The sequence below is a fragment of the Lates calcarifer genome, linkage group LG21 (genome assembly GCF_001640805.2).
Source record: "Lates calcarifer isolate ASB-BC8 linkage group LG21, TLL_Latcal_v3, whole genome shotgun sequence".
Lineage (NCBI taxonomy): Eukaryota > Metazoa > Chordata > Actinopteri > Centropomidae > Lates > Lates calcarifer.
The window spans coordinates 12,680,113-12,702,133 of NC_066853.1; the positions used below are offsets into that span (position 1 = coordinate 12,680,113).

The window sequence follows — 22,021 nt, forward strand, 5'->3', positions numbered from 1 at the left end:
GGGTGTAAGAAACCTGTTTGTTAATGTGTCCTGTGTTCCACGTGTGTAGTGAGTGTCAGCTGTGGACAGGACCTGGAGGAGCTGCTGCTAGAAGCCAGTTTGGATGCAGGGAGAGATGCACCATGAGGTTGTGAGGTAAACATTTGTCAATATATATGTGCAATGGAAATCAAAAGTAGACACCGATTGATGTACTGTAAAGTTTCCATGTAACAAGGATTTCAACTTACTTCTTTAAAAGCACTTTATGCTCAAGAAGTAGGTCTGAATATAAAACTATAACCTCAATACAAATCACTTCTTGCCTCCTATAATTAAACTGACTTTCTTTTCTTAAACAATATCCCACTAAGCTGTATTTCACAATGATCACTCACTGTGTTTGGTCCTGATATTTTTCATCACATTATGGATGTAAAAAATATGGATGATTTAAAGGAAGACGACCCGCCCAGCAATACTGGTGCTCTGTTGCTTCAATCTGCAACAGTAGGGCACAACACCACTGCAAGCACCTCCAGTCCTACCAACCTGCACGCCGCAGGCTGCCGTCCGCCAACTATAATATCATCACGCAGATTAATAGAGTAGGTTGTAGCTTGAAATAGTGAATTTGGGTGGCAGTATGATATGATTAATATGTTACATTTTGCTGACTAGTATCATAAACACTGACTAGATAATCAAACTTTGAAGCTGATGTTGCTCCAGTAATGTTTCTCTTGATTGATCTTTCTGCTCTTTGCTGAGGAGGAGGTATGTAATTCAGAGTTCAATAGTAAATCAGCTCTTTGGTTCTGTGGTTGCCATGGTTACACAACGAGCCACGGCAGCAAGTTGAACAAAAAAAGTTGAACCATCATAAACTCTCAACGGCATCAGCAAGAAGCTATGCACCTTCATTAGAGTGGCAGACGCCCTCCTGCTCCTTGCCGGCTGCTGTCATCTGTGTCTGAAAGCACCTTTAGAGTCTGTTTCCTGCCCATTTTCATTGATTTTATATTATCGATTGCACAGCAATACTACTGCACCCCACTGATTCTGTGACATGCTCTTTTTTACCAGGTGGCAGATGTAGATATGGTGTAATGCTGGCAGTATTGTCAGTGTCATTTTAATGACTATGCACACTAGTGGCAATTTAACGCTGCTGATATGCTGTAATGGCTTCAGACACGACAGTGTGCACAGCATGATTGAGCAAAAATGTTTTACTTTAAAGAAGGAAGACAGAGTTTTTAGTGTTTTTGACAAAGTTTACTCTTACGGTCAACGCTGCTGGAATTTGACTTTTTCTAGTTAAGATCGTTTTTATGCTTTCAGGTTCACTCAAGTATGAACTGAATGGATTTTGGTGGCCAAAGGTCAAAGGTCAACACATTTTTAGCCATAATTTAAGAATTCACATCTTCATGGTCTATTTAACCTTAAAATACTTTCAAATGTAAATGACATGGATAACTGGATATGATATTGAATTTGGTTTAAAAATATTTTCCAGGATTAAGACTAATTAAAGACTCATGTATTTCCTCTCTTCTCCTTCCACAGGGACCGTAAGGATAGGAGAAAACAGCACTCAGATAGTTGTCTGGCTCTATTATGTGACTGTTTACCCTACAATGTTTTTGTCATTTCTTTGACTTTACCACCAACATGACCTTTCCATAAAGGACAGAAGACCTGGTGTTACAGTCGAAGCTCAAAAATACAAGCAAAATTATGGAAAAGACTCAAAAGGACAAAATCAACCTCTCGAGCTTGGCCATGACAAATAAGGAATCGTCTACATCCACACTACATCAACCACTGAAACACACATACATATGCACACTGAGTATGAGAAAAGGGGGATGGGAGAGAAATAAAATCACCCTGTTATCACTACATTTTGTCTATCTGCAGTCTTTACACACAGAGCAACCACCTGTGAGAGAGAGAGAGAGAGAGAGAGAGAGAAGAGGGTGGGGGATAAAACACTAACCAAAGACAGAACGCAGACCTTTCTCACAGCCCGTACTTGCTCTCTCGTGCAGATTTCCACTGTAGTTGGGGAGAAAACTAGCTATTAAAGGTTTTTCATTACACACAAACACAAAGACGTTACGTACTTTGATGGTGGTGAGAAATGTGCAGTCATGGCACACTCAGAAGACAAAATGGTGGAGACGGATCCCGCTGAGTGGACCTGCTGGCTTTAAAACACGTGTTCTGGAGGTGGAAGTAGGTCACCGTCAAAAGGCTTTTATATCCACGGAAGCTGAAGATGTTAACGCGTCTGTTTAAATGTCAACGTTTTATGTCTTGTGGCCCCCACTCCCAGTCATTCTCCCCCTTTGGAAAAGAAAAAAAACACACACAACTCTAAGGGACCTCTGCCAAAGTGACTTCCCTCTTGTCTGTTTTCTCGTCCTCTGCTCACTTTGGCCCCTCAGGAATCAGTGTCCCCCATCTCTACCCCCACCCCTACCCCCTCCCATCAAGTCTCCTCAGATCTGATGCGGAGGAGCTGCAACTGTCTCCCTCGCCTGCCTCCGCTACAACAAAACCGCTTTTTTGAAAATCACAAAGCTGAAAAAAAAAAAAACGGAACTTCTGCAAAAGTCTGAAAGCAATGCTGTCTGCTTTTGGTTATTTACAGTTTAGAAAGAAAAAAATAGTCGTTTGTCCTCAATTCTCTGCAACTTCAGACACTATTATTGCTTTGTTAGACCAGTCATTGTTGTGTGAAAACTCTTTCAAGAGAAGCAGCTCGGTCTCCCCATCGTCATCTCCCCTCTCCTTCCTCCTGTCCCTCAGTCTTCCATTGGTACTTTGTGCCATCTCACATCTCTGGTCCAGCTCACTGTTTATGTTGCCTTCAAACTCACCACTTCAGATTCAGCTTCTGTTTTCTTTTTTTTTTCCTCTCTTTTTTTTTTTGGCTGCTTGGAGAAATCTTTTATTTTTTATTTATTTTGTAGCTACATGATCCTTTTTCTGATATGTTTTTGCCCTTTCCCTCTTCACCCCCTACTCATTTTATCTTTTCTTTTCCATTTGGGGGCTGCTTTAAAAGGTTACCCTCCTTTCTGTGATGTATATTTCAGATTCAAACTAGAGCAAATATTTAGTTTTGTTTTTTGGGGGTGGGGGGTGGGGGACAATCTGTGTTGGGGGGACAGGTAAATATGATTGAATGGTTGACTATTGGTAGCAGTCGGGGTGCAGTAAAGAAAGAAAATACAGTGACGCAGCAAACATAATCAAAATCCCTGTTGCTTTGTTACTCTGCTGGATGAAGCTGTGGCCACAAGGGGGCGCAGGTGGTTGTGGGTTTTTTAATTTTCCCCACAGTGGAGCCAGAACAAAAGGATATCACAGCATCACATACAACACACTGCAGGCGCTGACGTCTCTGTTCAGATCCAACTCCTGTCTGTGATTTCTCCAGAGCAAGGCAGTTAAACTTTACATGAAATACAAACTTCATGAATGTTTGTGAAGAGAGGTGGTTTGCCCTGCTTTGATTTTTTTTTTCCTGAGACAAATACAGGCAGGTGTTGTTTGTTCTTTTTCCCCCTTCCTAAAAGGAGCATATTTCGACCCTCTTGCTCTTCTCCACCCAACAGATAGTTTGCCCCCACTGTTTGTAATGCTTTAATTTTTAGAATTTTTTAATAATAATTTGTTAACTTAATTGAAATGTGCTGGTAATCACAAAGATATGTATGGCGAAATTTGTTCCTCTCAAATAAATGCATGTAATGACTAATGATACGACTGAATGATTCAATGAAATTACTCAGTGTGGGATCTTTGAGCACTGCAGAAGAATGCATGAATATCGGGAGAAGAAATGTGTACAGTTCAGGTTTGGTTGTGATATTTGGATCGCAGCTGCTGGTTCTTTTTCAGATGTGTGATTTGGGATGATTGATTAACCCCATCCAACATCTAAAGTCACACTTGGCCATGAGTAGAGCTAGCTGAACTATGCCAAAGTAAGAGGAGAGTGTTTGGATTTCAGCTGGGAAAAAGCTTTGTTTAAATTCCCAAAGAATGTAGCTGAGATCTGATTTTTTTCATTTAACCCATATCCTCCTTGTCCTAAAGAAGCTCTGAATGTTGACACCAGCTTGCGTACATATTGATGTTTAACAGGTATAATGTTTGACACTTTCAACATCTTAGTTAGTATGATAAGATGTAGAAGTACAAATGAGGCTGACAGAAATGTCATGAGTTTAGCATGTATTTGGTCATAAACCAGTGCATAAATGGATCATTTTTCCCTGCTGGTAGCGCTGTAGGGAAAAGTCAGTGGATCACCAAAATCATCAGGATTCATCTTCAGCGTCAATGTCTGTAAATTTCATGACAGTCCCTTCAACAGTTGGTGGGGTAATTCAGCCTGGGTGAATTTATGCTGCCACAGAGGCACACCACATGGATCGCTACTTTACTTTATTTCAAAGGTTTATTTTTCAGATGTTCCTCTGATTTTTGTTTTTCTTATTTGTGAAAAAAATCAAATGATACCTTTTGGTTGATACTTCGTTTTACGGGGCCACAAGCCAAAAAAAAAAATGAGTACCACAGAGGATGGACTGATTCTGGAGAGAGAAGATTTTGCAGAAGCTTCCCTTCAGATGGTGTGACGTGGTGGTGAGGGGTGAGGGAGTCCACGTCTCCTGGGTTGAGGCTGTGCAGCAGTGGCAGGGGGTTGAGTACAGGGTGGGAGCTCTGCTCTGTACATCTTACTGTAATTCCCCTCTGAAGGAATTCCAGACTGCACTAATCCACTCCCATACTAAAATACTCCAATAATGCAGGGGATTGTGAGAAAGTCAAAAGTTATTAAAACGTGATTTTTAATGACCTTTCAACGTTTACAGATGACCCCCAATGAGTCAAATGTAACAGGGTCCTTTGTTTTTAGAACTAAAGCAGCAACTGTCTTTTGTCTGCATGTGAAGCCTAAATCAGCTGTTCCCAGCCGCTATGTCTTATGACCTGTCAAAATGAAGTAGTATCTAGCTAGTATCTAGCCACTACTTTGTTTTACCAATTATTTGTTGAAGAGAAAAGTAATTGCTGCCTGGATTACGTTCCCCAGCAGTGTTTTTTCCTGGTGAGCGAAGGCAACAAAAGTGCTTAAGTCAAGGTTATGAAAAGACTGTGTTTCTGTTAAATGTTAATAAAGTAAACACAGAGTGTCTCGTGCCTCAAATGGAGTCACCTGCAGGCCAAGTGTGAATGTGAATGTAGAGCCCAGTTGATTACTTCTGTCATCATCATGCCCACACGCTGTTGTTAACACGTTGTCCTCTCTCTGCTTCACAAATTCCTGCATGTAGGCCTGATTCACACACAAGCGTTTAGCCTTTGTTAATCATGAGCATTCACAATATAATATGGTTTACATTCAGTATACCATAACAGTCACACACACAAACCTGCCGTACAGTGACTGTAGTTTGCTGTTGTTTAGTGTGGCTTTTGAAGACTTTCTGTTCAGTCTGGATTCTCTCTGTTTGGACACAGAAACATTGTAGCACCTCTGTGGCCTCTTTAAACTCATAACAATTCCTGTGAGGATTTTGGTTTTATTGCAGCGATGGGGGATCCTGTAAAATTCTGGTTGAAATAAAACCTCCTAATGTTCTGTTGGCCTCCTGGTTTCTGTGTTGTTTTTTTCTGTGACTCATCATATGGCCAGAGAAACTCCTGCGGCACTGTCTCTGTTCACAATGGTATCAAACATGTGATTGTGCACCTCAGGGTGAACAGTTGAGGAGCGCATCAACATGAAGTTTTCTCTCTGGGTCAAAGTGTTTTTGTTAGATCCACAGACGGCGGACAGCAAGACAGTTTCCTCAGCTGACAGTAAGAAGGAGCTAGAATTTATTTGATACTGATTGACGCCTGTTCTCAGCTGGGAGTCAAACTGGACCTGGATCTGGTATGTTGTTCCATGAAGGTGAACTGGTTGCAGACTACACAGTGTCCTGGCTGATGCTTCAAATGTTCAGATAAGTTAATTCTGAATGCAAAACAGAGAGCAGATATTGGACTTCATCACCTAATCACAACTATAAATAAGTGCTATATCACTTCATGCCTGCTGCATGTGTATACAGGATGTGATGATATGTCAGAGTTGCTTTTTCAGATCATTCCACTGCCTTCAAATGTCCACAAAACAAAATCCTAGCATAAATCATAGCAGTTTTAAAGAGAGTCTCCAAAGATAAAGGAGCAGGCAGGGCCACAGAACTGAAAAACAGCTTTGTAGGTGCTAAAGCTTTAGCCAGGATGCCAGGTCTGCAGCATTAGTGAGGACAGTGGCGATAAGTGATCAAATGCTTCCTCGCTGGGTCTTTCCTTGGGCTTAGCTGTGCCTCAGGAATGTGCTGGCATGCCGGTGGAACAGTAGGGATTTATCTGTGGTGTCAGCCCCTATCTGGCCTGTTGATTCGCAGCCCAGTGGACTGCAACAAACCCCCGCGTGCTGGCACACATGAGCAGGGGCTGCAGCATCATTCGTGGGATCATGAGTGCTGGAGAGGGAAACAGAGAGGGAGTACCACCTCAACACAGTGCTAATAAATGCGTAAATAGACATAATCCAAAATCCATGATATTAATATTCCTGTCTAACTCCTGGCATGAACATGAATAAGAACTTTGGAAACTTTGTGGTAGGCTATTCTTCTGTGGTGTAATTATTATTTTATATATTGTGCATTACTGGGAAGTGTGAAGCAGTCTGAGGTTTCCAGTATAATTGGGTAGAGTTGGTGAAAGTTTTCATGTGTAACGCATCTATAATACTGCACTGAGTGAGTGCAAATATCCCAAATGCTTTGAGGGCTAATACAGCTGAGAAGGTCTCACCTTATGATGTGATCTGGTAATGTAATCCTGACAACACAATGGGGATTTAATTAGTGCAAATTAACTTCACTCAGTCTGCTCAGAGAATGCATGAAGGGTGGGTGGGCTGTGTGATCGTTGAAACCACTGAAGGTATTTTCTCCCACCATAGAGCTGAGGGGTGGGGGTGGATGAGTGGGTGGGTGAGAGGGGAATGCAAACAGGGATAACTGAGGAGAGGACGATACCACCCACACCCTCCCCGGCTCACATGACTACGATTATAGCAGAGGAGGAGTGTGCCGGGACAGAGACGGGGGAGAGATGGTGAGCAGGATGAATGACATTTTTCTGATTTCATCGCACAGATCACATCCGAGGACCTGACTTGCCTTTGACTGCTGGCTGAGGATTGTCCACTTTTGTGGGTAAATAGACCTTAGACTGAAAAACTGTAGATTGTCTGCACTTTGTCTGCATTTTTATGCTTGTGCGAATAGTTTGTTGTGTGTTACATGTACATGCTGTTTTATTCAAGACTTAAAGTCAGTGGGGGGACAAGTATGGAGATCTTTTACCACAGTGCAGAAAAAGTCCCAAAGTACCAAAAGTAAAAGTATCCTCATTATGCAGACTGGTGTATTTCAGAGTATTGTATGTTGTATTATTGGATTATAATTACTGATGTATTAATATGGTAATGCTGGTAAATGTGGGGCTAATTTTTGTTACTTTATTTACCTCCAATCACTCCAAAGGATTAATAAATCTTATCTTAACCTACTGTATAATAATACACCCTGATTTATTTGTTGATTATGTTTTGTGTTATTAACCTGATATCAAATAAATGACTGAATGCATGAGTGCTCTGTAACTTAGTATTGGATAAGCTAAGACAACACAGTGGTATGCGTGAACTGTGTGAGAACATGTAGCAAACATCTCGGCCTTGGGTGAAACAGATGAAACTGCAACTTCCCAGCACAAATTTTAGAAAGGTTAGGATCTGATTCATTTACACAACAGCTTACAGCAGATACAAAATCATATCTTAGAGAGTTACTTAAGTTCTTTTCAAACTTTTACAAACAAATACTCAAAGTTATTTACTTGCGTGACTGATTAGTTGGTTGGTCTATATAATGTCAGAAAATGGTGAAAATGTCCATCACGAGTTTCCCAGATCCCAGTGTGAAGTCTTTAAATGTCTTGTTTTGTTCAACCAACACTCCAAACTCTTACACCTGAAGGATGACAAACAACAACACTCTCAGGTGACCCCATTAACTTTGACGACTGTCATTACAAAAACCAGGGACTAAGTAACATTAATGTTTTTGATAACGACTCCACAGAGGTTAAATACCTTTGTTTCCCCACCACTCAGTCAGAGCTGAACATGTCTTCAAGTATCTACTGCCAAGTCCAGTTGTCCTCGATTCAAACCCTCTAGGATAACCCTAACTTGGATGACTGGGAATCTTCACGTTCTCTTGTGTTTATGTGGGGTTAATGTGTAAATTAAATTTGTGTGCACTTTATACTCTCAGTTGCAGGTATGAGGGTGCTACACTGGTGCATGCTGGGAGTGACCATCCTGCTGCTGGTGTGTGAGGTCACCATCAGTCAGTTATGCAAGTCCCTCATCACCCTGGTGGACAGTTTCCACACGCTCTTCATCCTCATGCGTATGGCTCTTCCTCTTCCTCAAACTGCAGGATTAATAAAACCTTGGCCCTCCTCCTTGGACTCTCCTGCATCTCCACGCGCTTCCTCCTCCTCAGTTGCAGCTCCTTCCACCCTGCCTGCAGAGTCATCAATCAAAACTCTACCTGGCACCCATGCTGCCACCGGTGGGTCATCCACCCCAGATGAACCACCTGCCCCTGGGCCTAACCATGACACAACCTTGCCCTTTAGCTCTCATGGCTCCTGCCCCCCAACAGTCTCTCCTCCAGCTCTCAACTGCAGTGTTTCCTACGGCAGCAGCAGGATTCAGGTTATGGGGGCTTTCCTTTCCAGTCTCATCCTGATCTCTCTGAGTATCTCTTACTTAATAATGATCATCAACTTTTTCCTGGAGCCACGGTTAGTACAGCGCCCCCTGCTGCTTGTAGTGATCGGAGTTGTCAGTCTGCTCCATAAGATGCTGGTGCTTTGGCTAAACTGGGATCAGCTGCAGGAGGAAATGACAGGAGCCAGCAGGCAACCAGAGACCAAATCTCACCTTGAGGTGAACCATAAAGGTAACATTACCTCTAGATTCCACGTTAACGTTGTGAGCTGATTGTCCATATTCTAATGCACAAACATGCAGTTCAACATTATGTGGTATCACTTTACATTCAGGGCAAAAATGTGGATGATGAAGAATGTATAAGGTGCCCCTTATGATAATAATAATATAATAATAAATCCATGGGAGGTTGTATGAATGCTGCACATTCACAGCTTTTTAACAATGTAACAAACTACAAACTACTATTTTAATCAGGGTTTGTAGCCTTGATTTGACCTTAAAGGAACAGTTTGACATTTTTGGGAAACACCCTTTTTGCCAAGAGGTAGATGCGAAATGATCCCGTTCTTGTGTTTATATGTTAAATATGAAGCTACAGCCAGTTAGCTTAGCTTAGCTTAGCGTAAAGACTGGAGACATGGGGCAACAGCTACCAGGACTCCATCCAAAGATCACTAATTAACACATTATAATTCATTTTTGTAGAAAAGCCTAAGTCTCTTTAATGTGTGATGACCAGTGTACTTAAAAGATTTTTTAAGTCTAACGTTGCCTAAGACTCGTTGCTGTGATTTTGGTGGCTGGAAGTAATTCATTGTGGAATTTGTAGCAGCTCACAATGATGCATAAAGATGCATAAATTCTATCAGGTTTAAGTCACTCAGTGGGAAAGCCACAGAGTCTAAAGCATGTACTTACACTTGTGTTATGTAATAATAATCCTCTACTACAGAAGAAATAGTGTGCCCGTCGAGGTGATAATATTGCTCTGACAGATTTCACTTTGAAGTAGCTTCCAAGTGTATATTCAGCTGTAAGGAACATTAAACAGCGTCCATGTTTGTTTTTCATTCCTCTGTTCGATTCCCACAGTCTTGGCTAAGGAGGGAACCAGAGGCCTGGCTGAGCCAGGGCAAGTCCAGGATGATGTCAGCCATGTCCAGTCTGCTGTGGACGACTCGCTCCACAACGGGACACTTGTCCTCTGTAACCCAGGAACCTCCAGCTTCCCTGACACTGACTCTCAAACTCCTGTCCACCTGCATGCAGCAGACCCACAGGACAGCTGGGACTGTGATGTTGTGAGCGGTTTTGCAGATCTGAAGATTTGGAAGTGTGAGAGTCATTCAAAAGACATCACAGAGATTTTTGAAGACAATACCAGCATGGGACATCGTGGTAAGAGAGCATTAGATTGTCATCTTTCTCCTCTTAGTGTAGAACAGAAAAAGCTGCATGGAAAAATAACATGAATTCATGGCAATTTTTTTTCATATGTGACCAAATATGTATGGATAGGGCATATTTTTGGAGGAAGAATTATTTTTTTATATGAAATAACTATTGGCTAAACAAAACAAAATCCATTAGCGGACATTGTGTTGGTTTCACCAATTGCTGTTTTCACCTCCAAGGATGAGTTTTTACGTTAAAATAAATATTGTTTATATATGAGAGAGAAAATAGTAGAAATGATTAACCATGAATTTCGGCATCCATATTTCAAATAAGTCACTTGATGGCAGCAAAGTTAAGCTGGGGGAAATGTGTTTTCTTCCATTTCAGACAATAAAAATGCATCTAAAACCTCCCCAGTCTGCAAGTCTTCACATCACGCTAAGAGCCCTGTACCGAGCAGCCGGTGGCCAGTCTGCCTCCTGTCATTCCTCCTCATCGCTCAGGGTCTTTTTACCCCACTCCTGGTCCTGATCAACAGCCTGGTGATGCTGCTGGTCGACCCACACTGTAGCATCCTGGACTACCTGGATACCTGTCTCACTCTGCCAGCTGTGATTGTGCTGATCGCCATAGCTAAACCAGAGGTCGGGTTCTGTGGGTTTATGTCATATGTCATTTAGTTTCAAGACCAAGTTGTAGAAGATTTCTAATGTCTTTTTTTTTTTTTTTTCCAAAATCACTGTTTCTCCTGTTTCACTGATACATTTCCCCTCCAGGTGTGCAGGTATGGACTGCTGCTGCTACAGGCTACACCACCACACATTTGTGTGACTGATCTTGGACGAAGGATTGCAAGTGTCCCTGGAGTGCAGGCTGTGCACGATCTCCACGTCTGGCAGTTAACTGAGTCATTCATGGTGGCCACTGTCCATGTGCACTGCCACGCTGGGTTTCCAGCACACAGGTGAACATGGACAAGTTTGACAATCAATGTAGTTTTTATATTTTAGGGATGCTTCTCTTTGTTGCCACTCCGACTAGATGTTTAATTTAAACAACATTTAAATTAACAGTTTTCAACCTGTGTAGTACTTTACAAAAGGCTCTCATTTATCCATGCACACACAAACACATTCTCACATCACTGCCGGTTTAATAAGATATGTCTTTTTAATTTAAACCTGCAATAATTCTTTTTTGGGCCACTTGGGGTTAGAGCAACAAGCTCAGTGAACATCATAGCAAACAGCTGTGCATTTCATTGTTTTGGAACAGTGACAATAAAGATCTATTCTCTCATAGGTTACCTTTCAGCTCAGTTTTTGATCTTCATCAACTCATGAGAAAGATATCTTGTTCTTTATCGACTAGATGAACACAGTAGATTACAGTGAGTTTTAGAGCTTTCTCATAGAAAAAAAGGCTTACTGACTGTTTATCTTACACTGGTTTTGACCCAGATTGAAAACTGTATTATATTAATGCAGAATAATTTCACATATGTCCAGGTGTGCTGATATGATGTCGGGGGTCACTAAGGTGCTGAAGAGTGTAGGAGTGAGCTGCTGCACTGTTCAACCAGAGTTCTCTTCATGCTCTGGCCGCTCTGCAGGAAGTGGGGGTGACGCCTCCGCTGTTGTCCACAGAGAAGACCCCTCCCTGCCTCCTCTCTTGACCTGCAGCCTCTCCTGTGGGAAGGCCTGTTCTGGGAGCATGTGCTGCTCTTCCCCAGGAGAGGAGACCAGGAGCCTGTTGGCACCACCAGCTGGGGAAACAAAGGAAGAGCCTCAGACACTTGTCATAGAGAATACCTTCCTCTGACCAGTAGTTTTAACCAAAGAATTACAGTGGATTGGAGGAAAATAAAAGAAAATGCTGCCTGCACATTATATTGAAGTGTTAGTTTTATGATATTAACATGATAATCTTCACCAAAGATTTTTGTGTAAAATCAAAAGAAGTGTTGCTTTATTTGTGTTGGGGCCATTTGTATTTTCTCTCATGTCTGTACTGAAATAAAATAAATAGTAACACCTAAGTGTATCACTTTTAATTTCAAACTGTTTGATTCTGCATGGTGAAACTGAAGTGTCACAGCAGGAAAAGGCTGTACAACAAATGCTTGTCAATAAGCACGTTAATACTCAGCTGTAGTTACCAGTTACTTTACAATTAAGATTTTACTCACAGAACATATGAAGACTTTATAAAATATTATGAATTGTTCTGATTAAACATCCCAACAGTGTATAAAATTAGAGCTGAAATGGTTAGTCAATTGGTCAAGTAGTTAGTTCAACAGAAAAGTCATTTCCTCATGCAAAAATGTCAAAGATCTCATGGTTTCAGCATCTCAAAAGTGAGGAGAAGCTGATTTTGCTTGTTGTAAATTACAGTAAACATTTAATTGCTGAATAATTTTGAGGTTTGGACTGTTAGTTTGACCCCAAAAAATCTGATCTGCAATCTGAAGGTGACACTCTCACTCTCTGTAATAGTGTTGACATTTCTCGCCATTTTCTGACATTTTACAAACCAATCAATCGACTACTTAATTGAGACTATAGTCACCAAATTAATTCCATTACTAGTTGCAGTCCAATATATAATAGCTGAAAATTAGCTGCACATCAACTACAGCAGTAAAATTTTGCATACACATAAATGCATTGTTAATAATAAATAAAGATATAATTCTGCACTGAGCACTACTTTAATGATGAGTATACTGAAATACTTTTGCTGAAGTGACATTTTCAATGCAGGTCTTTTACTTGTAATGGAGTGTGTTTACAGTATGGTATTAGAACTTTAAACATGAACAATAAATGGCACACTTAAGTGGGATGCAGTCATTATTAATGTCCTCAGTTACACCTGTGCCTTTCCTACCATGACATACCAATATGGATTTGTGTTTATTTGTAGTCCTCAACATACAGTAACTCTTACCTGGGATGAGGCATTTTGGCTCCGCCTTTTTAAGTCCACACAGCCAATCAAAAGGCCTATACTTTGCATAAAACAGCACAGACTCAACTACATCCCCCCTTTTGTGTTTATTCGACGTAAATATCACTGTGGAGTATCTAGTAAGTGTTTTTATATATATACACAATCTCTGTTTGCTAAACATGCACTAACGCCAATGTCATTTTTTGCTGACACCCTGACTGAGATAGGTATGAGTAGTAGGAAGTATATATAGACGTGGAAGGCAAGGTTTAAATGCCCGGATGAGCTTCGGTGGTCCGGGGTGCAGGCTTCAAACCTGTAGCTGCTTAGCGGCAGAGTGGTTCAATTCCACCTTTCGGGCGATAAACTGTAACGATAAACTTTAGTAATTTGTTAATGTGTGTTTATCGAGAACATCGATTGAAATCGTCGTGACGTATCAGAATCATATGAAGCAAGAGTTATATATATATATATATATATATATATATACGTGCTCATGCCAAACTTCCTTAAGTTTAAAAATAGTAATTACATGATCTTTATTCGGTTAATTTTTCATTTCAGTTTTACAGTTAGAATTTCACGAGTCAACTTCCCGTCGAGCTTTAACCTTGTATTTCACAATAAAGGTCCATTCATTAAAAAGAAGCGTCACATTTTCTTTCTTCAGTTTTATCTTGAATGGATTTAGTTTACTTTCAAATAGTAAGGTTTTAAATTACTGCAACTGACCGCTATGTTTTATTTCTACAACCTGCGCTTCACTGGTGGGCTCCGCTCAGAGACTACGGATGAAAAGAGTTTTTCCAATATCCAATATTTTCCAATAATATGGTAAAAATTGATATATTGTGCAGTGTACCTGTTAAATAAACAATGAATTAATTGTATAATATGATAAATATAATTATAACATGTCAGTAAACATATATGATGATTATTATTAAACCGTGGCTGTGTTACCAAATATTATCACAAGTTAAGCTATCCAACATTATATAAAGCTGGTAAAATAAGCTGCATCTTCATAAGCAACATTAAAATACTGCTCACATAATGTATACCTCATAATGTAACATAATAATATAACACTCTGAAAGGGGCCTTTCTGCATAATAGATACTTTTAATTTAAGTGGAGAACATTTAGCCATTAACATGTTTAACTAAAAGGACTTTTTACTTTGTCGCACAAGTAATTAAAATAAAAACATACAATGAATTGTAAATAGCAGCGATGCATTTTCTACTTCCGGTGTACCCGGAATGAAAAAGTTATTGCTTGACAAGCCAATCATCTTCGAGAATTTCCTCTTCAACATCCAATCACGTCCCTCCTCGGTGTGGGCGGGCCGATCACAGGCGGAAACCGGGTGCAGCGAAGGACTCATGTTGTCCTTGCTCGTTTGATTTAGCAGTAACGTGGATTAAAAACTTATATTTTGGTGGATGTAGGTCATTTTTTTCTTGTCACCTGGTAAGACAGACTTTTGCACTTATTCCTGTCCTTATATCAGACTCGTAGAGACCTTGTATGGTCAAATAAACCGAGTTAGTCTTGTGTTGTTGGCCTGTGTCAGTCAGTGTCCTGCTAACGTGAAACGGTATCGAAGTTACTCACCTGTGGCTTTTAGGCTCTGAAAATCAATAAATTAGTAATAATAAATTCGTTTTAGAAAAGACCCATCTCCACCAATAACCACCACCAAGTGTAGGTAGAGTGGGTTTCTATCGAGACCTGGACTGATGTGGTCCAGACAGTGACCAGAAAGCTTGCCAAACAAATGAGTAGAACAACTTAATATCAAAATTGGATTGATTGTTTTTTGTCTGCTAAGTTTGTTAATGAGATAATGAGTCTATGAATTTTGTTCAAGCACAGAAAGGGCTCTCAGTTTCAGCTCTGGATGATCTTTAATTTTTCGGTTGTCTGCAAGTGGAAGAAAAATGGAAGAGCTACTATGCTACCAGTCAAATGTTTAAATAAATGTTGCATTTGACCCACAACCAGTGTGATGATGTTTCATCTCCTCTCTATTCTGTCTTCCAGATTTGACTTAGAAAGACAGTCCATCATGCCTCTTCTTAAATACTCCCACAAAGTCTGGGAAGCCATGAAGCTAAAGGAGGGCATCTACACTCGTCTCCCCAAACACTACCTCAAGTCTCTTGAGTCGAAGGAGCCCACCCCTGTCCACTGGAGACCCCTGGGAGTCCAGTACCGAGCCAACCCGAAGACCGGGCAGAAGGAACGAGTGCAGGATGTCCCAATCCCCATCTACTACCCTCCAGAGTCCCAGAACGGTCTGTGGGGTGGAGAGGGATGGATAAGAGGCTACAGATATGCCAAAAATGACAAAGTGAGATTTGATGCCCTTTTGTCATATATGATAGTGAACTGAATCTTTGGATTTTTGACTCTTGGTTGTAAAAAACAACACATTTGAGCCATGGCCAATTATTACAGGCATTTATCACTACTTTCAGACAATATATACAACAAATTATTAAATGGCCAATTGAGAAATAATCTACAGTTTACTTGAACCATACTCGATCCATATCACTACCTTTAGGACATGCAGTATTCTGATTATTCTAGTGATACATTACAATTTAATGTGGTATTTTGAGTGCATAATCTCCAAAGGAAAACTCAAAAAATGTATTTTCATTTCATCTTTTTTTATTTGTGTAATTTTTACAATCAGCTCCGCACAAAAGTCCAAATTACAAACTGTAATCAGTGACTAAATGAAACTATGATTGAAAAAGTGAAGTAAAAATTAAAGTTCAAAAAACAATATGGATTTATGGCACTTTATTTCTTTTATTTTTTTGACACATTTAGCTCCAGACATCATACCGTCTCACTGATCTCTGAATTGTCTCTTCCCGTAGATGTCCACACGTCTGAGGAAGGTCTGGAAACCGCAGCTGTTTAAAAGACAACTGTACAGTGAAATCCTCGATCACAAGTTCACCATCTCCGTCACAGCCCGAACTCTGGACCTCATTGATGCCGTCTATGGCTTTGACTTTTACATTCTCAAAGTAAGGCAATGCTACCTCCTGTTTAACAAAGTGACATTTTCCAAAGGGCTTTTTATATGACTCCATTGTCCATCTCCTGTTAGACACCGAAGGAAGACCTGAACTCCAAGCTGGGCATGGACCTGAAGAGGGCCATGTTGCTTCGCCTGGCACGCAGAAACTCAGAGCTTTACCCCAACGACCCTGTCAAGAGAGAGAAGGTCTACAACAAATACAAGGTCAGTCAGATGTGTTTTAGTCTTCTTGTTGGTTCTGAATGTGTTGAGTGGTTTCTGGCACAGCAGTTACAACTCACCTTGGTGTTTTCTAATTAAAGCACAGAAGCTGGAGCTGTGATTTAAAAATAATTACATGTTCTTGTATTTCTGTCTGTGTGAGCAGCAGTTTGAGATTCCAGAGGAGGAGGCAGAGTGGGTCGGTCTGAGTCTGGAGGAGGCTATGGAGAAACAAAGGCAGCTGGAGCACAAGGTAACACTGTCCTCAAACAGGACTGCCTGAATTTCATTCAACAACCTAGAATTCAGAACTTTTCCCTCTCTATCCCACCTTACCCAGATCAGAGATTCTTGAAAGATGCTAAAAAAACACGTTTCAGGCTGAAATGCTTTCTTTTTGTAATCATAACACCATATACATTGTGTGTTCTGTGCATTCTGACCCTGTTTTGCCTCTGACTCTTGTCTTCTAGGAGCCTGAGCCTCTGTTTAAGGTCTGTGTGGACCAGCTGGTGGAAGAGCTGAATGCCCAAAAACTCACAGAGCCACACGTCATGGAGAAGAAGTGACCACACACAACCATCTAAGTGGGACAGATGCAGCTTTTCAGACTGAAAAATTGAGTAGGTTGAACTGTCAAGCTTCTCCAGATGGTGGTGGGATTTTGAGTCACCAAGTTTCTGCTTCTGAAACATCTTTCGTACTGAGTGCACACCTGGGAGAACTTCCTGCAGTTTCCACCTTTGTTTCCATCTGAGAGTGACACAGAGGACGAGGTCATGTTGGATTAATGCTTATTTATTTCAGTTCTCTTTTTTCCCTTGCATTTAAGACCCATGCATGAGGCATTTAGGAAATAAGGGAAAAGCCTCCATCAGTGTAAATACCCTCCAACCAGCTGAGATATAAGGTTCTTGTGTGGGATATCCAAAAATAAAATAATCCCTACTTTCTTTAACCTTGTTTCTGCTCATCTGTTGTCCAGTCATTGTTAAAGCAGTTCAGTTCAAGTCTATAATTCATGTGCTGTGAATATGGAGCTGGACACAGCAGCTCATTAGCTTAGCTCAGCATGTATGCTCATTGGTGACAAAAATTTGCCAACAATTTAACAATTTGGGCTTTAGGAATCTTTGAGACACTTTTCACTCTTTTCTTTCATCTTATATATCAAACAGTTGATTTATTAAGAAAACAATTGGCAGATCGATCACTAGTGAAAATAATCGTTAGTTGCAGCATAATATTATGCAGTATGCAAGAATATAACTGAAAGGAACCGTTCCACTGCATAATATGTACTTTTGATACTTGAAGTAAATTTTGCTGATAACATTTTTATACTGGTAATGGAGTACTTTTACATTGTGTAACTTTCATCAGCTCTCTACAATAAAATGAATAAGTGTATTTCCCAAGCTTCTAAAGAACAAGCTGAATATGTGTTATGCAACCACTGTGAGGATGTGAAATCAGAACTTGTTTTGTTAGTGTTTGCCCACCAGATGGAGCCAAAATGCTTTAAATGAAAAGAATATAAACATCGCCATTTAAGAGAAGAGAGATGATGGAGCCAAATGAGTCTTTATTATAAATCAAGTGACATCCAATGAACTTCAGAAATAAATCAAGCTCATCCATGAAACCTTATGACGCCACGTCAACACCCAAACAGCCAGTAAATGTCTTGTATCTCTACAGTCTTCAAAATGTATGTATTTGTCACCATTTCCTTGTTAGAGATAATGAGTGGTGCCATCATAAAAACAAATGGCGTCATAATAAACCACACATCTGCCCAAATGAAGTAAAGATCCTTATATGGTACTCCTGTTGACAAATGGGAGGAAAAAGACGGAGGTTTATGAAAACATAAAAAGCCGTTTCTCGCCTGGTTTCGCTTTCAGCACCTCTGGTCTGATCTGTGTCAGTTGTATTGGTGTTTTGTCACTTGTGGTTGCAGCATGCTATTATGGTAAGATGGGGAGTCCCTACTGAGCTGGGGACTCCCGTGGGTGTGTAACTTAGGCAACGGAGAACAAAAATGATACCTGGCACCTGTAAACAGACAGATTCATTCCATATATAGATACAATCACAGCTTGGAATTTCCCTTTCATATTGTGCACATGATCAAATTCGTACATATGAACACAAACAAACTCTGAAACTGACAGACCAAGTGCCAAATATGGTGATTTTTTTCCTTTTTTGACAGACAGATCATAGAGGAACATCTGGCTGGCTCATCTTCACTCCACTGAGCTAAATAAAGATTAAAATTTGAAGATGTCAAACCCCATTTCTTAAAAATTTAAAACCAGGTCATGAAGATCAACTGTTATTAAATCTGACTAGTTTTTCTGAAACTGTATGTGTTACATTTTCCCAATAAATCCTTTGCCAATAACTTTGAATTGAGAAGGGGTAGAGGTGTCAGTAGAGGTTGACATTGATCATGGCTGCAGCTGCTCTCTCTTGTTCCATATCTTTTTCTTGCCCCAGCACTGAATGTCATTACTTGTATAAATATTTATTATGACAGATGCCTCCTTATCAGTCTCCTCTCCAGTCCACCTTTGGCCAAATATTGTTTTATATTATGTAATGTTTACTGTCAGGTGTATTAAACTTCGAAAGGGACACAGTTATAAAAAAAAAGTTGTCCTTGATCCTTGATCCTCACAGACTGGAAAACCAAATAGATTTTTAAACACACTATTGGTGTCATTTTACTACTTTGGTCCAGATTACTTACTACATCCAGACACAGCTTCACATTTTGGATGCTGAGTATTGCAATTCTTGTATGTTGAAAGAATGTCGCCTCACATGGACAAGATGTGGAGAGACACTGTTTTAAAACTGAAAGACATACAAGTTTATTACTGAAACAATAACCAAAAAACATACTTAACGGAGTGAGGTGTGTTAGTCAGAGTTATGACCCGATGCTTGTCACCATACCCCCTCAGCAACCTGGTGGGAGGCAAATTAGAGGAGTGAGGAGAGATAAGGATGCAATAACATGAATACACATAGGCGCCCTAGAGACCCCAGGCGGAAAGAGTTGGAAAAACACACAGTTGAATTTTGTTGTTGTTGTTTCTGTTTTTTTGTTGCTGTTTTTTGTTTTTTAAAGTTAAAAAAGTTAAACTACAATATGGACTAATTTGCTTTCTTACTACATTACAACATAAACAAGCACAATTCAAACAATGAAAACAAATCAACTATTAAGGAGAAAAGAGAGTGGACAAAATTGCACCATGCAAAACGCTGTCTTTAAAATAAATAAATAAATAAAAATAACTCTGGCTACAAAACATTGCCACATAAGTTACATTTACCATAGAGGAAGTGGCCACACACAACTTGAGCACTGGGCCTAATGGACTCTGCTCCAAACGCAGGTGAAGTTGAAGCCTATGTGTTTTGTCAACATTTTTTGTTTTATTGTTTTTTGGTGCTTGATAAAAGCTTCTCAGGATTTCTCAGTCTAATCAATTTGAGCATTTTCTACATCTAATCTCTTTATTCCCTGGGCTCTCTCCCTCTGTGTCTGTGTGTATCTGTGTAGCTTCACAGGTAGTAGTGTACTGATCATTTTCTCTTTGATTTCCTCCAGGTGTTTCCACTTCATCCACAACATCGTCCACAATCGCTGAGACGTCGTCCACGATCACAGAGACATGGTCCATGATCGGAGAGACATTGTTGAGGATGAGGGGGGTTTTGTCCACGATCGGAGACATTGTCCATGACTCGCAGAGACGTGCGAGAATCGCAGTTGATGGAATTCCCCGATTCGACAGCATCGTCCGCGATCAGAGACGTTGTCAATGACCACAGCGACTTTGTCCATAATCTCAGAGACATTGTAGGCAATCACAGAGACGTAGCCCACGATCACAGAGAGACATTGTCCACAATCAGAGAGACATCGTCTTCATACAAGTTGTTTGAGACCAGGACATAAGTCTCCAGGTAATTCACAAACAGCTTTACAGAGCACTGACATTAAATTGTTTATGTGCAGTATTCAGTATATCATAAAAGTGTAATAATAGAAATAATCTGCAAGATAAAAACTAATGTATAAGTAATCTGTATTAATGTAAAAGTAGTTAGTAATATTAGAAGTAAAACGTGAGAGTCAGTCTGTCACTATATGTAGTTGGAAACAGTAAACATTATCTGTAAATCAAAAATATGTAACAAGAAAAGTAAAATGTAATGGTTAAAGTAAGCTAATATTAGAGGTAATAGTAATCTGTAGTATGAAAGCAATTCAGAAGTAATAATAATCCAAAACAGAAGTAAAAATGTCCTGTTATATTAAGACAAAAGGAAATGTTGTAGTATAGCATCTGGTCAAAAATGTCAAAAGACATCACAGTGTTGTAAAGCATCAAAAATGTGAAAAAAAAATGACATGGTATATCAAAAATACCATAGGCATCACAAAAAATGCCATAGTATAGTATGGCATCAAAAAATGTCATAGTATAGTATGGCATCAAAAAATGGTCCAAAAATGTCATAGCATAGTAAAGGCATGAAAAAATGTGAGAAACATGTTATAGTATAATATGGCGTCAGAAAACATCAAAAAATGTCATAAATGTCAGTAAGGCGTCAAAAACCATCAAAAAATATAGTATAGTAGTAGTAAGTATAATATGGTGTCGGAAATTGTTAAAAAAATGTCATAGTACAGTAAAGGCATAAAAAAATGTCATAGTATAACAAGGCATCAAAAAATGATATAATATAGTAAGGTGTCAAAAAATGTTAAATGTTCAGGTTCTGCTGTAATGTTGAATTTTTATTTGTGTTTTCATGGTTAAACTGTTGATGAGGAATAGGTAGTAGTGTATTGATCATTTTCCTTTGTCTGTTTCTCTTTGATTTCCTCCAGGTGTCACCACTTCGTCCACAACATCGTCCACAATCGCAGAGACATGGTCCACGATCGGAGAGACATTTGTTGAGGATGGGGGAGACATCGTCCACGATCAGAGACATTGTCCATGATCGCAGAGACCTTGTCAAAGATGAGAGAGACGTTGTCCGTGATCAGAGACATTGTCCATGCTTCGTAGAGACCTTGCGATAGAATCGGGCGGAGACGGGGGTCACCGATTTGACGGCATTGCCCCGCGATCAGGGACATTGTCAATGACCACAGAGATACCGTCCGCGATCACAGAGACGTAGTCCACGATCACAGAGATGTAGTCCAAGATCACAGAGAGTCTTTCCAAGTTCTTTCAGACCAAGACAGAGGCCTCCAGGTAATTCACAAACCACTTTACATCAACTGTCCAACATAGAGCACTGTTTAGTACAGCATAAAAAATGGTTAAAAAAATGTCATAGTACAGTATGGTATAAAAAAAAATGTCATAGTTTAGTATGGCTTCAGAAATGGTCCAAAAAATATCATAGTATAGTAAGGCATGAAAAAATGTGAGAAAAATGTCATAGTATATTAAGGCATCAAAAACCATCAT

At 40.0% G+C, this 22,021-nt stretch overlaps 5 protein-coding genes and 1 non-coding gene across 12 annotated transcripts in view; all 6 read left to right on the forward strand.

Annotated features, from left to right (window-relative positions):
• Nucleotides 1-3,754, forward strand: part of ppp1r37 (protein phosphatase 1, regulatory subunit 37) — a 39,716-nt gene extending 35,962 nt beyond the window's left edge. Inside the window, 2 exon segments of the mRNA XM_018702057.2 lie at nucleotides 50-135; nucleotides 1,552-3,754. Of these exon segments, the coding sequence (XP_018557573.1) occupies nucleotides 50-126 (77 nt within the window). The 3' untranslated portion in view covers nucleotides 127-135; nucleotides 1,552-3,754.
• Nucleotides 3,755-7,117: 3,363 nt separating this feature from the next.
• Nucleotides 7,118-22,021, forward strand: part of LOC108889245 (uncharacterized) — a 24,604-nt gene continuing 9,700 nt past the window's right edge. Inside the window, exons 1-6 of one of the 7 annotated variants that reach the window (XM_018702047.2) lie at nucleotides 7,119-7,286; nucleotides 8,412-9,107; nucleotides 9,974-10,279; nucleotides 10,667-10,923; nucleotides 11,056-11,243; nucleotides 11,788-12,317. In XM_018702047.2, the coding sequence (XP_018557563.1) occupies nucleotides 8,420-9,107; nucleotides 9,974-10,279; nucleotides 10,667-10,923; nucleotides 11,056-11,243; nucleotides 11,788-12,100 (1,752 nt within the window). In that variant the 5' untranslated portion in view covers nucleotides 7,119-7,286; nucleotides 8,412-8,419 and the 3' untranslated portion in view covers nucleotides 12,101-12,317. Of the gene's footprint in view, nucleotides 7,287-8,411; nucleotides 9,108-9,973; nucleotides 10,280-10,666; nucleotides 10,924-11,055; nucleotides 11,244-11,787; nucleotides 12,318-22,021 lie in introns of those variants that run through there. The other 6 variants (XM_018702048.2, XM_051078908.1, XM_051078907.1 and 3 more) reach the window with 6 other exon arrangements.
• trnastop-uca (transfer RNA opal suppressor (anticodon UCA)) lies at nucleotides 13,510-13,596 on the forward strand. Its single transcript has one exon. It is a non-coding gene; the product is annotated as a tRNA-Sec (tRNA).
• mrpl28 (mitochondrial ribosomal protein L28) lies at nucleotides 14,582-17,463 on the forward strand. Its single transcript, XM_018702086.2, has 6 exons — nucleotides 14,582-14,713; nucleotides 15,287-15,596; nucleotides 16,138-16,290; nucleotides 16,374-16,508; nucleotides 16,672-16,758; nucleotides 16,979-17,463. The coding sequence occupies exons 2-6, from the start codon at nucleotides 15,312-15,314 to the stop codon at nucleotides 17,072-17,074; spliced, it is 756 nt and encodes a 251-aa protein (XP_018557602.1). The 5' UTR covers nucleotides 14,582-14,713; nucleotides 15,287-15,311; the 3' UTR covers nucleotides 17,075-17,463.
• The window catches only part of LOC108900882 (mitochondrial ribosomal protein L28), a 44,566-nt gene continuing 37,132 nt past the window's right edge, over nucleotides 14,588-22,021 (forward strand). Inside the window, exon 1 of the mRNA XM_051078911.1 lies at nucleotides 14,588-14,713. The gene's annotated coding sequence lies outside the window, so the exon portion shown is untranslated. The remainder of the gene's footprint in view (nucleotides 14,714-22,021) is intronic.
• The window catches only part of LOC108889246 (39S ribosomal protein L28, mitochondrial-like), a 22,270-nt gene continuing 14,836 nt past the window's right edge, over nucleotides 14,588-22,021 (forward strand). The window contains exon 1 of the mRNA XM_051078912.1: nucleotides 14,588-14,713. The gene's annotated coding sequence lies outside the window, so the exon portion shown is untranslated. The remainder of the gene's footprint in view (nucleotides 14,714-22,021) is intronic.